Genomic DNA, 13,653 nt, shown 5'->3' on the forward strand with positions numbered 1-13,653 from the left:
GGACTTACTGGAGTATGGGTGTGAACAGCCATGACTAGAAACACAGTGTCCTGTGCTCGGGACTTGCCCCACCTGACATTAGAAATAGTTGTTCCACAGAAATGGAGTGAGTTGACAAGGCCATGATGAGGGTGTGGAGAACCATGTGGGGTCAGCATGAAGCAGCATAGCACCTGGAAATCTTTCTCACTCAGCAAGGCATAGTGACCACAGATTGCCAGTGTCTCCTCCTGCCATAAATGCCATTTCTGGAATAGGCTAATGTGGTTCAAATACTTATACCCATATTTTAGTAACCTCAAAAACAATGGAACCAACATTCTTAGAATCCACCTCTTTATTGCTGAGATAATTGCAGGGAAGAAAGGGATGTCATGGCCAGCATGAGTGGCCAAGAAATTGGGGCAGGGCCAGGTTCCAGGTCATCTGGCTCACAACAGAGGTGGCACTCATGCGCTGCTCCAAAATCTTCAGGGATCATTGATCTGGCGACCAGGTGGTGCATCAATCAGCACCACCAGTCTATTGCTTCTCCTGAAAATGGCTCTCCTGTTCCTAAACCATTCCTACAAGCAGAAGAAAGGGTTGCTTTAGTACACTGAACTGTACCACCACTGAAGAACACATGCTGTAACCTTGTATACTGGCCCAATTTTACTAATACTTTAGAACATATATGGAACCCCTCCCTGGGCCAGTGTGTGCTAGGTATGTGCTCCAGGACAGAGCTACACCCCTAGAAAAGCAACACATTTCTGATTGCCCAGAAACTGTTTGTTTATTGATCTAACCCCAAGAACGGTTGAAGACCTACCTCAAGTGTGTATTGATTGTTCAGAATGCTGGAAGCAACAGATTTCATTCTCGTTGAAAAAGTCAAAACACCCCCATGAATCCCCTGAATTCATTTACCCCACACTGAATCCTTCAGATATGGGAAAGACCCAGAATATTGCCTCTTCTGTCCACTGATATTTTTAATGCATTCTTTCAGGAAAGGATGCAGATCTAGCTCAGGAGTTGTTCCTGTTCCTTGCTGTGTGTTGAAAAGTATCAAAAAGAGTTCTTTTGGAACCAGGGAAAACTATCTCAAGGCCCAAAGCTGTCTGTGAAAGGATCCATGGTGATAGCCTTTTGTGAGTAGCCAGAATGCACATTTTATGAGACAAAGGGCACTTCTTCCTGTTCTATGCTTCCTCCCTAGCCTCCAAGCATACTATCTATAGGCCTTTTCCCTTGTGGGCATGTGGTCTGGAAAAGCCAGGGACGATTGTAATGCTGAGCAGAGTTCATATTCATAACCAACAAAAGACAGGTAAAAGGGCTATGCGCCATTTGAGGTTCCTGGTCCCAGTATTGATTGAGAACTAAGCCAGGCATGTGACGTTTACAGACTAGAACAAAAGAAGTCTGAAAAACGTTTTCTGAGACACGCAGAGTGAAAGAGTTGAAGGTGGGCAAGAACATGGTCTCTTCACCTAAGTGAGGCATGCGGGCTGCACAGCCTTCAGAATGTCATGGAGAACACAGTATGTTCACCGAGGGACAGACAAAGCACCGTGGCAACTTATGTTTTCAGGTGTCCAGGTTGGCATTTCCTAACTGATAAAATGGAGGTCTTTCATCATCTTGAGCCTCACCCGGCTGTGGACTTGTCTGGCGTCCTTGGGATACAACTTCAGGGTCCCACTCTTTTGCTAAATTATCATCTAGACAACAACATCATAAGATGTGGAGCCCTCCCAAACTATTATTATTCTTAGAATACTGACCAGCACATCTTCTTCTGGCACACCCATCCATCTTGCAAGATCCTTCCTGAAGTGAAAAGATTCCAACAATTAGTTTTGTGGTAGAAATAAACTGTATAAGAACATGTCCTGTTTCCTTTTAAATGTTTGTGTCCACACTTGTTTGTACACACGTGTACACACACACACACACACACACACACACACACACACACACACACACAATATTCCTCACACCTACTTTGATACTTACTTTAGTAACAGGTTTCTTTCAGGTACCAAAATTAAGGGTAATCCCCCAAACACAGGTACCTTGTTGATGTACTTAAAATGTAAAACTTAATTAAGAGATCTTTCACGATGAGAAGTATTAGCCAAATTTTAATCTGAGGTGGAATCCTACCTGCATTTTCTCAGCCACACCTCAGGCTTCTTTCTCATACTTACAGAGACTTATTTAGAACAAGCATTGTCTAAATTTCTAACTCACACGCCACTTAAACAGGCAACAAAGCACATTCTTTCCAGGTGGACGAGGGCCCATCCCCCTACACTAGAATCCAATTTCTGCTGGAGGGTCCAGACATGGTGGCTTTGTTTCTAGAGGAAATGAGAGGTTCAGGGAGCACCAAAAGGCAGCCTGGTCACGCTGCCTGAAAACCAGGCACCTAGCAGGGCATTCTGCTTACCTTGCTCTCAAGCTGGGGTAGCGATTCTCTTTGAAAAGACGCTCCAGGTCCTGCAGCTGAGACCTGGTGAATCTGGTACGTCTCCGGAAAGGCAGCCTATCCCCAGCCTGGAGATGATTGATGCCCTCAGGCATTGCCGCCTCTTGCTGAGGCTGCTGTTGAACACGGCCGCCATGGCCACCTTCCGCTGGGATCCCCTTATCCATGGGGCCAGAACTACCATCGCCAGCACCTCCTTCTTCCATTTCTTCTTCTTCCTTTTCTCCCTCCTCTACCACTCCTGTGGCTTCCTGAGCAAGATCGGACTGAGCAAGCTCTTCTTGAGCAGGCTTGCTTGGGGCAAGTTCGCTCAGAGCAACTTCGCCCTGATCAAGCTCACCCTGAGCAAGCTCGCTCTGTACAAGCCCTTTCTTTCCTCCTTCCTCTCCAGCCTTCAGGACCACTGCATTCCCACCTGCAAGAGAGAAAAAACACAAAGATAAAGATCTGAGCATCGTGGCCCATGGACCATTGGAAAGCCTGGAGAGGGGTCAGAGGCAGATTGGGGTAACCTAGGTGCATGGCCACAGGCCTTTCCACCAAATTTTCTTCCCGGACTTCGCCCAAGTCCAGTCTTAATCATTTTACTGACCATGTTGTTGCTCCTGGTGATCATCAGCTCCTGGACTCAGCATCCTGTTCAAACTGTGGCAGAAGCCCTGGTGAGTCTCCTTGCTGGGAATCTTTCGATCAGACCCGAGTTACAAAGCTTAAAAGCCACGTCCTCGCTGTCTGGAGCCAGATACAGCTCTGACGCTTGACCCGGAAGGCTTGCCTTCTGGAGACTCAGCCTAATTACAATGTATCCAATCACACATTCTGGCTTGCACAGGCTCAGTGGCTGTGGGCTTGTCCTCTGAGGTGACTGGCCTGAAGCACTTTAGGGCTGAAAGAGCAGGGAGTACTTTAAAAAATGCAGTGACTGTGTGTGGTGGGGGTGCGGACCTGTGGCTCTGGTTTGCTGCTTATCTGACACCTCTAGTTTTGGGTAAGCATGGACTGTTCAAATTCAGTCACAGGGAGTAACACAAAGACCTTCTCAAACTCAGCAGGCCTTTGAACCCAGATAAATCATTTTATTAAATTATGGAAATGTCCTTCAAACAAAATACCCCAATCTTGGTTGTGCTGTTTTGAAGAGCCCTCCCTGTATGATGGCAAATATGTGGGTGGGTAGGCCAGGGCAGAGATCCTGTTGAGATACTGTGCTCCCAACAGGGCTGAATTCCGCTGGTATTCACAAGCTCATTCGGATGGAGACCTTTCTCCACCTAGCTGTGCTTGACCAAGGTCCTAGGGTGACTGCATCAAAAATGAACCCTGGGCACTGGCTCCAAACCTGTTTCACAGCTGTGAAGGTGAAAGACAGGAGGAGTAAGCAATTCTGGATTCAGTTCTATAAAGAATCATTTCAGGAAGGGGCAGTATTGAGGAAAATTTAGAGAGACTCCCCAGAGTAGGTGACATTCACAAAATTTAAAAGACCTCTGAGCTCTGTCATTTCATGGTTTTTGTTTTTAATTGGATCATGGCAGAGTCTGGACAATGGCTGAGGTAATTGTTAGGAGATGGAGCTCACAAGACACTGGGTGTATTCGTTTATTTCTGGCAATTTGCTCCCAGGACTTAGCAAAGAGTGATGCAGAGGAATATTGCTCTCTGATGGGTGACTCAGCACCCTAAAAGATGGATGCTTGCTCTGTAACCCAGAGGAGCTGTGGGGTGCACTATGGGAGTACATAACACAGGTAAGCACCAAGGCCTGCAATGCTCCAATTTGTTATCTGTGTGAGTGTGGAAACCAGCACCCGTCTCTGCCTTTACCCTTGATCCTCTTGACTCTGCTGTCCCCGTCTCAGACCTGGGGAAGGGAATCCACTCTGCTGACTCCTTAGGAAGTCTGCTGCTTGCCTGCTGATATCTAGTAGCACAATCTTACATATCCTTGATATAACAGGAAATATGTACCCTAAGGAGCTTTTGTTATAGAACAGCAGTGATTCATGAGCCCAATCTTATAAGTTATCATCTGTGAGGGACTCTCCAGGATTGAAATGCATTAATCAAATCTTGTGGCTCTTTCTTGTTTAGTTACATGCTCAATGCTTTAGGTCAGTGAATCTCAACCTTCCTAATGCTGTGGCACTTTAATATTGTTGTCCTTGCTGTGGTGACCCCAACCATTTTCATTGTTACTTCCTAATTGTAATTTTGCTACTGTTATGAGTCATACATAATACAATATCTTTGTTTTCTAATGGCCTTAGTAAAGTTTTGTAGACCCCAAAAGTAAAAGGGGCTGCAACCCACAAGTTGAGACCCACTGCTTTAGGTTAAGGCATGTGATTGTGGGGTTTCTACACCATTTTCCCATGAGACTCTACTCATCATAGTTATTAGATGGGAAACCTACCTGCACACAGATTTTCCTGAGGGATTTCTTGGTCAGCATGCACACGTCCACACACAGGTGCATTCACAGTCACAACATTCACATGCAGAAACATCTGTAGCCAAAGCCCTCTCATCCCATTGTCCCATCCCCTAGAGTGAGGCTAATGTTCAGAATGTAAGAGTAGTTACAGAAATATGGAAAGCATAAAAGGAAAGTGGTCCAAAACGTTTCATAAAGCTAGTTTCTGCCTGGAAAGGAAACACAAATGAATTCTAAGTCTGTTTTATTGATGACACAGTTTAAAAAAAACCCTGGATCACTTCTTAACTGAAACCCAAGACAATATTAAGTTTACCTTGAAGAGTGTTGAGATAATCCAAATGAGCAATTTTAGAAGCAATTTATCAGCTCTAAAAAGAAAAATAATTGTGGGATCCGGATCTATACCTGGTGCCTGTGTGGCTTTTTGGAGCTCATTACCTATGATGGGACACCTTGCACAGCCTTGGTACAGAGGGGAGGGATTGGACCTGCCTCAACTGAATGTACCAGGCTCTGCTGAATCCCCTTGGGAGCCTTACCTTTTTGGGGTGGGGATAGGGAGGTAGGTTGGGGGGAATGCTGGAGGAAGCATGAGGAGAGATGAGATGGGGTTCTGTGGTTGGTATGTAAAATTAATAAAAATTTCTTAAAGAAAAAAGAAACACAATTGACAGATGAATTCTTTGATGAGCTTATATCTGCATATGACATCATGTCACATACAGAAAGAATAATAATTGGGAAGCTTTCCTAGATTTGGGACATCTTCCACACACCCGTGGTCAGCATTGTTAGGGACACCTGACAATCGATGAGCCAGCTGTACCCAGGTTGGCTCTCCCATGAGGCCTTTGTGGTTCACAGGACAGGATACACTGACCTCTGCACTGCCCACTTAGTCACAGCTCACTAAGTCCTTTCTCTGCTCAACCCTCCATGGTCTGAGCTTTCAAGCCATCAAGTGATAATCATGTCTTTGGCAGGAAAGTCAGAGGCTGCCACCTAGCCCATCTGAACCACAACTGCTCTCTCTGTCTCTCTGTCTCTGTCTCTGTCTCTCTGTCTCTCTCTCTCTTTTTTGTGTGTATGCTGGTGTCTTGTGTAGAAATAATGAAGTGTGAGCCCCTCTCTGAACCAGGAAAGGAGTGGACAGGTCAGGGATCCTCCCCTTCAGTCTTTCAACCAGCCACATGACTTTGGAGTATTCTTGCTTAACCCCTCTGGTATGCTGTATCCCAGCAACAGGCCCTGGAGCATTCTTGCTGTATCCAGGCCATGGGTCCTGTAACTGCTTAGAGGCCCCACCCTACAGGGACTAAGTAAGGACTCTTCCTGTTGTTTGTAAGAGACATATGGTTGAGAGAGACAAGGGTTGATATAGAGGGAGGCAAGGACTGGGAGCTGGGTGGGCAGACATCTAGAAGGATAATATCCTGAGGAAGGATAGGGTGGGATGGCTGAAGTGAATTCCAGAGAAGGGTAGCTCTGAAAGAGATGGTAGAGGAATGGCCAGGATGTGGTCTGGAGACAAGCTGGGGCAATTTTCCAGTGGAAAGGTGTCAAGGTTGGGGAGAAAGATGTACCAGTTATTAGCCTCACTAGGCAGGGGTGGCATATGCCTTTAATCCTAGCATTTGGGAGGCAGAGCCAGGCAGATCATTGTGAGATCAAGGCTGCCTCTTCTACAGAGCAAGATCCAGGACAGGCACCAAAAGTACACAATAACCAAAAAAATAGTTATGAGCCCCAAGAAAGAGGTTGGAGCTGGGGTACCCAGCATTGACCAGGAGAGAGGCCACTGAGAAGTCAGAAGACTGTGCAGCAGGATGAGAGCTGCTGTGAGCATGACTGACTGTGCATCAGTACAGAAGTGAGGCAGGCTGCAGGACAGTGGTGGGGATTTCTCATGTAAGTCAGCCTGGCCAACCAGGGTCCACTGTACAGAAGGAAACCTGGGCCCTTGTAAAATATCCAGGACCCTAAATGTGCCTTTGTGGGGATCAAAGACCAGTAAAAATGGTTCTGCTGTGTAGATAGCTTACCACATAACCTCCCCTGGTGCTCTCTGAGAGGGGCCTGTTCTTCCTGGATGCAAGCTTAGGCTGGCATAACAAGCTCTCAGATATCCCCTCGTGGTGTGGTAAGAATGTTCAACTTCTTCAGTCACCCCCATGTAGAATGAAGAACACTTACTAGTAGACATTGGTTATAATGACTTAGTGTGTGTTGACTTGGCTGTGATACTCACTGCAGAATTTTGTCTAAACAAAACGCTGGGAAGGGCCTTGATATCCTTCATTGAAGAATTTACTCCATAGGCAAAAGACTGACCTGAGGATAGATGATTTTACAGACCATGAACATCATGCTCTCACAAGTGCAGTCAGGGTGATGTTTCGAAAACGCCAACCTGACTCTGCTGCTTCTCTGCTCAGACACTGCCCACAGCTGCCCACTGCCCTTCTGACTTTGCCAGAGCCCAACACTGCCCTTCTCTGACCTCATGTTCCATTTGAAGTTGTCACCATCAGTGTTCCTTGGTCCACCTTTCTTCCTTCTGGTTTTATTTCTAATTCAACTCCGAGGCCCTGTCCTGTGCACACTTCCTGCCCTTCATGCCTGTGTGAACAGGTCTGTACTGCCACTAGTACCTCCTATTACTGAGTTGGGATCTCTGAGAGCTCTGGGGATTGGCCTGTCTAGTTCTGGATGTCTTCCTGTGGCCCGTGGACTCATGATGGGAACAAGGAAACAATTCGGCAGGTAGCCTGCTCCCATATAGGAGGGAATGCAGCCCACCAATGTCCCCGTGCCAACTCCAGTGTACCTGGGTCTCTCCACAAGGCTGAGAGGGTGGGTACTCTCCTGGCTACCGGATAACAGCAGTGTGCCAATATTTTGCTAAGTGAGTGAATGATGAGGGGTTGGACTTAGGGTTTCTGGCAGGAAAAAGGCACAGGTACCCAGAGGAACCCTAGCACAACCTTCTCACCAAGCTTCAAGGAGGTCAGTGCACTAAGGATCTACACTCTCCTCCCACAGCTTGCACTACTGGAGGAACCTTCTGGTGTCCATAGCTCTAAAGGCTGTTGACTCCCTTCCTTGCCCATTTGTCTGTCCTGAAGCAGCAGTGGGTTCCCTGCTGTGACCACCCCCAACATCGGTCATCTGGATCATGATGTTTTACCATTCCATTTCCCTGAGGTGGTCTATTCTTACCTTTATTTCTTGTTTTTCCCTCCCTCCCGGAATAAAGTGGACAGTCAGTGAAGGATAAAAACAAAGCAAGACCCAAGAGTGGACACTTGACTAGGGAAGAAGAAAGAGGAAGGTAAGTGATGGAGAGATGTTGGTAGTGTTTCAGCACTAAGTTTTCAGCAGGCTTCAGGGTGCCTGGCCAAGCACCATCAACCAGTGTCCCAGTAGCAGGGGTCTCGGTATGCCAACTGGGAAGAGTCCCTTGCAGAGCAAGTCTGCAGAGAGTAGGCCACTGAGGAGCACAAGTGGAAGATCTCCCAAGAAGGCATGTCTCAAAGGCTGGAGGAGTTGCCTTGCCTGTGGCTGAAACACCAAGTCTCCAAAGCTGTGGCCCAAACTGGATCTCAAAGCAAAAGCAATGACTCTGGGAGCAGTAGTGGGAACTGGAAAAACTCCCCTGATCTGAGGATGATCTCCAGTGAGTCTGTCTCCAGCAGGCCTAGCAGGCCTGGGAAGCAGTCTTCTCTAATGTCCTTCTAGGAGCCAAGATCCCTGTCAGAGCCAAGAGCTGGTTGAAAACTGTATTCCAGTTGAGAGTTGGATTCTGAAGTCTCTCCAGACAAGAGAAGGATCCAGCTGCCACTCTGAGTTCAACTAAGAACCTGTGTGGTGTTTTGTTGTTGCTGTTTGGGGTTTTTGTTGCCCAGTGGTGGTAGTTTTGCTTTGGTTGGTTGGTTGGGTGTTTGGTTTTTATTTATTTATTTTTGTGTGAGAAATCTGGTTTCTCTGCATCCCTAGATGTCCTGAAACCTGCTCTGTAGACCAGGCTGACCTCAAACTCATAGAAATCAGCCTGCCTCTGCATCTAAAGGCTTGGAATAAAGGCGTGCTCCACCACAGTGCAGTCTGTTTGTTTTCTATAGGTGTGGGAATGGGCTCGGATTGGTCAGAACAGAAGCATCAAAGATATGTGTGTGGGTTGTCCCTTCTCACTTTTGTTCCCTGGCCAGGTTAGGGCTCTTGTTTGTTTATTCTGTTTTGTTTTTGTGTGTTCCTGATTGCCACAATTTTCCCCTGGGCATTGCAATTGACTCACTCTGTGAGCTGTTAATCACAGCCTGCTACTGTTGGGGAGGTGATGCCTTGAATTGTGGCTTCCTTCAATGGTGTCTAGCCTCAGCTGCTGCTGCTGAACCTAGATCTCTGTTGGGGGTCCTCCTTCTACTGGAAAATAACCCTTGGGGGTCAGTTTTACTCCTAGCAACCCCATCCAGGCAAGGCATCTGCCAGATCCTGCTCTCTATCTGAGAGTTCTTCAGAGATCTCTGCCTGTTTTAGTTAGGGTTAGGAGCAGGACTTTAGGCTCAAAGGCAATGAGAGGTTCCTGATGCTTCTTCACTGAAAGGAAAGACAATTTCAGTCCTCATTCTGCTCAGGTACCTCTCTTTAATCTGCAGGCCCTACACCAGTTGTGTGACTTTTCCTGAGGAGGGGTGATTAAACTACTATTGACCACAGATTCACCCATGGTAAACCAAATACACGGCTCCACCCAGTAAGCCAGTCAGTGTATTGGGGTTTTCAAACACAGGCATATGTTAGAGGTTACAAGAACATGGGTCACTCAAAGGTAGCTGTATCATTAGAAGTCCCTCCACAGCATGAGTGACAGATAGCTCATGATAGCTGTATCCATGGAGCTCCTTGTAAAATTTGCAGGTGCCTGGCCTGGAGGATTGCCTCTCCCCAGAATTCCCTTTATTTTTTTGACAATCTTTGGGAAGGCTCTTGTGCATGCTGCAACTCTCCTGAATTTACTAAGTTTCCTAAGACATATGACCCTGTGACTCCTCTCTCTTCAGGAAAGAATGTTTCAAATCAGAGGAAATAAATAGCTGCATAACTCTGGATATGTAAACCGGCCAGACTCTCCCTGGCTCCCTTGACAAAAAGAACCACTGGAGGACTTGCACAAAGGCATTTCCACCATGCCAGCCCAGAAAAATGCAGACAGTGTAGCTGGGCACCTCCGGAATCACAGTGGAGCCTTGTGTGGGATTTCTCTGTCTTTGTCCTCAAACTGCACAGACTCGGGTTTCTCAGGGGCACTGGACTCTACCGTGTGTTGATTTCCTACCCTTGTGCACATCAAGGCAGAGAGGGTACAGACTGCCAAGCACACTAGTCAGCAGGCACCCTCATACTCAGTATTCACTCACTGCAAGACTCTTGGCTAAACAGGTACACCAGGGCATGCTTCTGGGCCTTCTTCTCAATGAAGCCTCCTTGGATATGAGCTGCTTGCATCTCATCATCCCGCCAGCTCGGGGAACCCAAAGAACTAAGAAGAATCCTTTATCTTTCTCGATCATCCTCAAGAAGATGTCTCTTTAGGAAGGGACTTGCCAAGACAATGGCACTCCCCATGACCAGATGGAATTGGAGTTTTAAGTCTGACCTGGAGGGCAGACTGACATCCCAGGCCTAAGGACAGAACAAAATAGTGTGAACTTTCATGATCTAGTTAAGGTGGCTTATCTCCCCATGGCACTGGACAGGTGTCTTTTTTTTTTTTTTTGGAGACAGGGTTTCTCTGTGTAGCATTGCGCCTTTCCTGGAACTCACTTGGTAGCCTAGGCTGGCCTCGAACTCACAGAGGTCCACCTGCCTCTGCCTCCCGAGTGCTGGGATTAAAGGCATGCGCCGCCGCCGTCGCCGCCGCCGCGCCGCCGCCGCCGCCGCCGCCGCCGCCACCACCACCACCACCACCCGGCTGGACAGGTGTCTTAGAGCACCTCTGAAGCAATATTACAATCCGTTGCACAATTACTACTAGTAGTAAGTGTAAGGTCTTTAAATGTAGGTTATTTGTACTTGTCTAATGTTCGTTTTCTAGGAGGGAAGCAAAGATGTTGGAAAATGGGGCCACTTGATGCTAAGACGCAACTGCAGGATTCTCCCATACTGCCCAGGCAGCCTTGAATGAACTGTCAGAAATGACTGTCAGAAATGACTGTCAGAAAAGACTGTCAGAAAGCCAGGAAGAGTTGCTTCATTCCAATGCAGCAAACTTGAATACTCAAAGTACACTGAGAGAAAACTATGAAAGGGTCATAGCTGATTACCCTGGCTCCTGAAAGTGCAGCCTCCACGAGGAATGCTTGAGACACATTGTGCTAGACTCTCCCATGCTATCAACCTCAACAAACTGTGAAAGACCTTGAAACTTTTCCCACCCAGCAAAGAGGGCAGAGAACTTCCCCTGGAGGTCTAGTAGAGCTATGATTGCTGCTGAAGGGGAAAGATGAGGGTTGGCCTAGGATAGGTGTTAAGAGAAAAGACTATGATTGGGCCAAATATTTCTTTTCAGATGATGTGAACAGGCTGCTTAGGCTGTTAGTGAGTCTACAGGAAGACAGTCTCTTGTTCTCTCTCCTGTGATGGTGCAGCATTAAACCCAGTAGAAATTGTTTTTCCTTGTCTACTCACTATTTCAATCTGGCTAGAGCAAAAAGACCACTCAACTTAACAGCCAGTAACTTAAGAAAGCAGCCTTCTAGGATTCATTCCATGGCCAGCTGCTTCTACAGCCCAGCTGGACAGAAGCAAAATCCCTGTTGGTCTCTTCCTCAGTGGGTTAGTCTAGGCATGTGGCTAGACTGACAGAGAAAAATCAGCTGTACTCTAAACACTGATGCCTGGATGGGAAATGATGCTAATTCCTATCATCCCCATCTAAGAGATGCATAAACTGAGGCATGGGAGCTATTTGAACTTAGAGAGGAAAGCCACACTCGTGAGTGCAACTGCCATTTGGGAGACCCTGTGAGACCCTTTTGTGACTCCATGACTTTACTTGGTCCATACACTTAGATTGTTGAGAGAATTCCTCCACAGTCTCAGAAAGTGACCCAGTTTCCTTCTAATTACCCTGGTCCCAGAGTTGGAAAACTTAATAGGAACTGAAGAGTTGGGTGACCTGCCATGAGGGTGTACCCAGTGAACAGGTAGAGGCCACCCAGCTCAAAAGACAGAAGAGATTGTCTGTGGAGACTCAGATTGTATTCCCTGTGGCATCCCTGACCAGAACCAGGCAGACAACCCAAGGACCAGGGATCACCCTTCCACTGGCTGGAATCCTATGCCCGCACATGAATGGTCGTGGGATCTGAGGTTCCAGAGATGGGGGAACAGTGTGTCGTCCCACTCTGACAATCCTTTCAGCTTCCACCATGGCAAAGCTGGCTGGCCCTGGATGTGTAAGTGGTCACAAGGCTGAAAGTCAACCTCTAAGTCCACCTACTGAGTAGCCTGCTGTTTCCAGACCCAGAATTATCAGTAACAGCCCTGTACCCAGGTCTTCACAAGGAAACAATACAGTAATGTTTGAGTGCTAAAGACTGCCAAAATGAAGCCTGAGAAAAGCCCTCCTATCATGTCTTAGACTCCACACTCTGAAAGGCAGATGGTTGCCTCAGCCTGGCTGAGGCTGTGGCCTTTGTCCTTTCTGACAGCCACTGAATGCCTTAGGTACCATGAGCAAAGTGGATTCATATTGTTAAGTTGCTGAGGATGGGGTTTGGTCTTCTGGAGGCTGCTCTAGCAGGCATTGCTGAGGGACAGGCACTCTAAGCTGACAGTCCCTGTAGCTGTCCATGGTTGGAATGGGACCAATGAGTAGAACATGCTTCAAGTGCATGGAGCATTGGTTCCTGGTCCACTATACTAGGCTCACAGGCAAACACATGCAGCATAAAGCAAGTTGCTGCAAGACAGAAAGGTAGCTCTTCCTTCAAGACAGGAAGGTAGCTCTTCCTTCAACTACAGAAGGTGGGACAATGTGCAGGAAACAAATTCTTTAGCTAATCAACAAAGCCAGCAACTGGTTGTTACTACATGAGTTATTCCCTGGAGACCCCAGCTCCATCCTTCTTCCTTGGATGTTTTGCAGTGAGGATTTCTCACATTCATAAAGCAGAACTCATGGTTGTAAAAGGAGTTTGCTGGTCTCATTCCCGCAAACTCACAGAGATCTGTCTCGCTCTGCCTCCCAAGTGCTGGCATTAAAGGTGTGTGCCACCACCACCTGGCCAGATCCTGTTTCTACTCAGAAGGCAACTCAAACTGACCCTCAGATAGTCCTTCAAGGGTGAAGAATGTTACATCTTGAACTGTCAAGTTTCTGATTTTTTTCTTTTGCTTCCTTGGGTATCGCTTTGAAATCCAGGAAGCACAACATGATCCAGGTGAGAAGGAATGAAATGATGAAGCACACATCCAATGTCTCTTGAGAGGAAAGCTTTAGAGGATCTCCTTTGCTAATAAAAAGACACTGGTCCCTGCTGTCATCAGTCTACAGTCCACCTGGGGTGTAGTGTGCACACAGCATAAACAAGAACATTGGAAAACAGTCAAAAGAATATATGAAGCAGGACCTGGTAAGATGGGTCAGTGAAGGAGACAGCTGAGTCTGTAAAGTGGCTACCATGGGTGCCTGAAGACCTGAGTTCAGATTCCTGGCACCTTCTTAAAAGCCAGG

General features: G+C 47.1%; 1 protein-coding gene across 1 annotated transcript; it reads right to left on the minus strand.

Moving 5' to 3' along the window:
• Positions 1-325: 325 nt before the first annotated feature.
• On the minus strand, positions 326-3,229 carry LOC114687423 (rhox homeobox family member 2-like). Its single transcript, XM_028862083.2, has 4 exons — positions 3,072-3,229; positions 2,441-2,894; positions 1,773-1,818; positions 326-566 (listed from the first exon to the last, which is right to left on the minus strand). The coding sequence occupies exons 1-4, from the start codon at positions 3,112-3,114 to the stop codon at positions 471-473; spliced, it is 639 nt and encodes a 212-aa protein (XP_028717916.1). The 5' UTR covers positions 3,115-3,229; the 3' UTR covers positions 326-470.
• Between the last annotated feature and the right edge of the window lie 10,424 nt (positions 3,230-13,653).

This window comes from Peromyscus leucopus, chromosome X (assembly GCF_004664715.2).
Source record: "Peromyscus leucopus breed LL Stock chromosome X, UCI_PerLeu_2.1, whole genome shotgun sequence".
NCBI lineage: Eukaryota > Metazoa > Chordata > Mammalia > Rodentia > Cricetidae > Peromyscus > Peromyscus leucopus.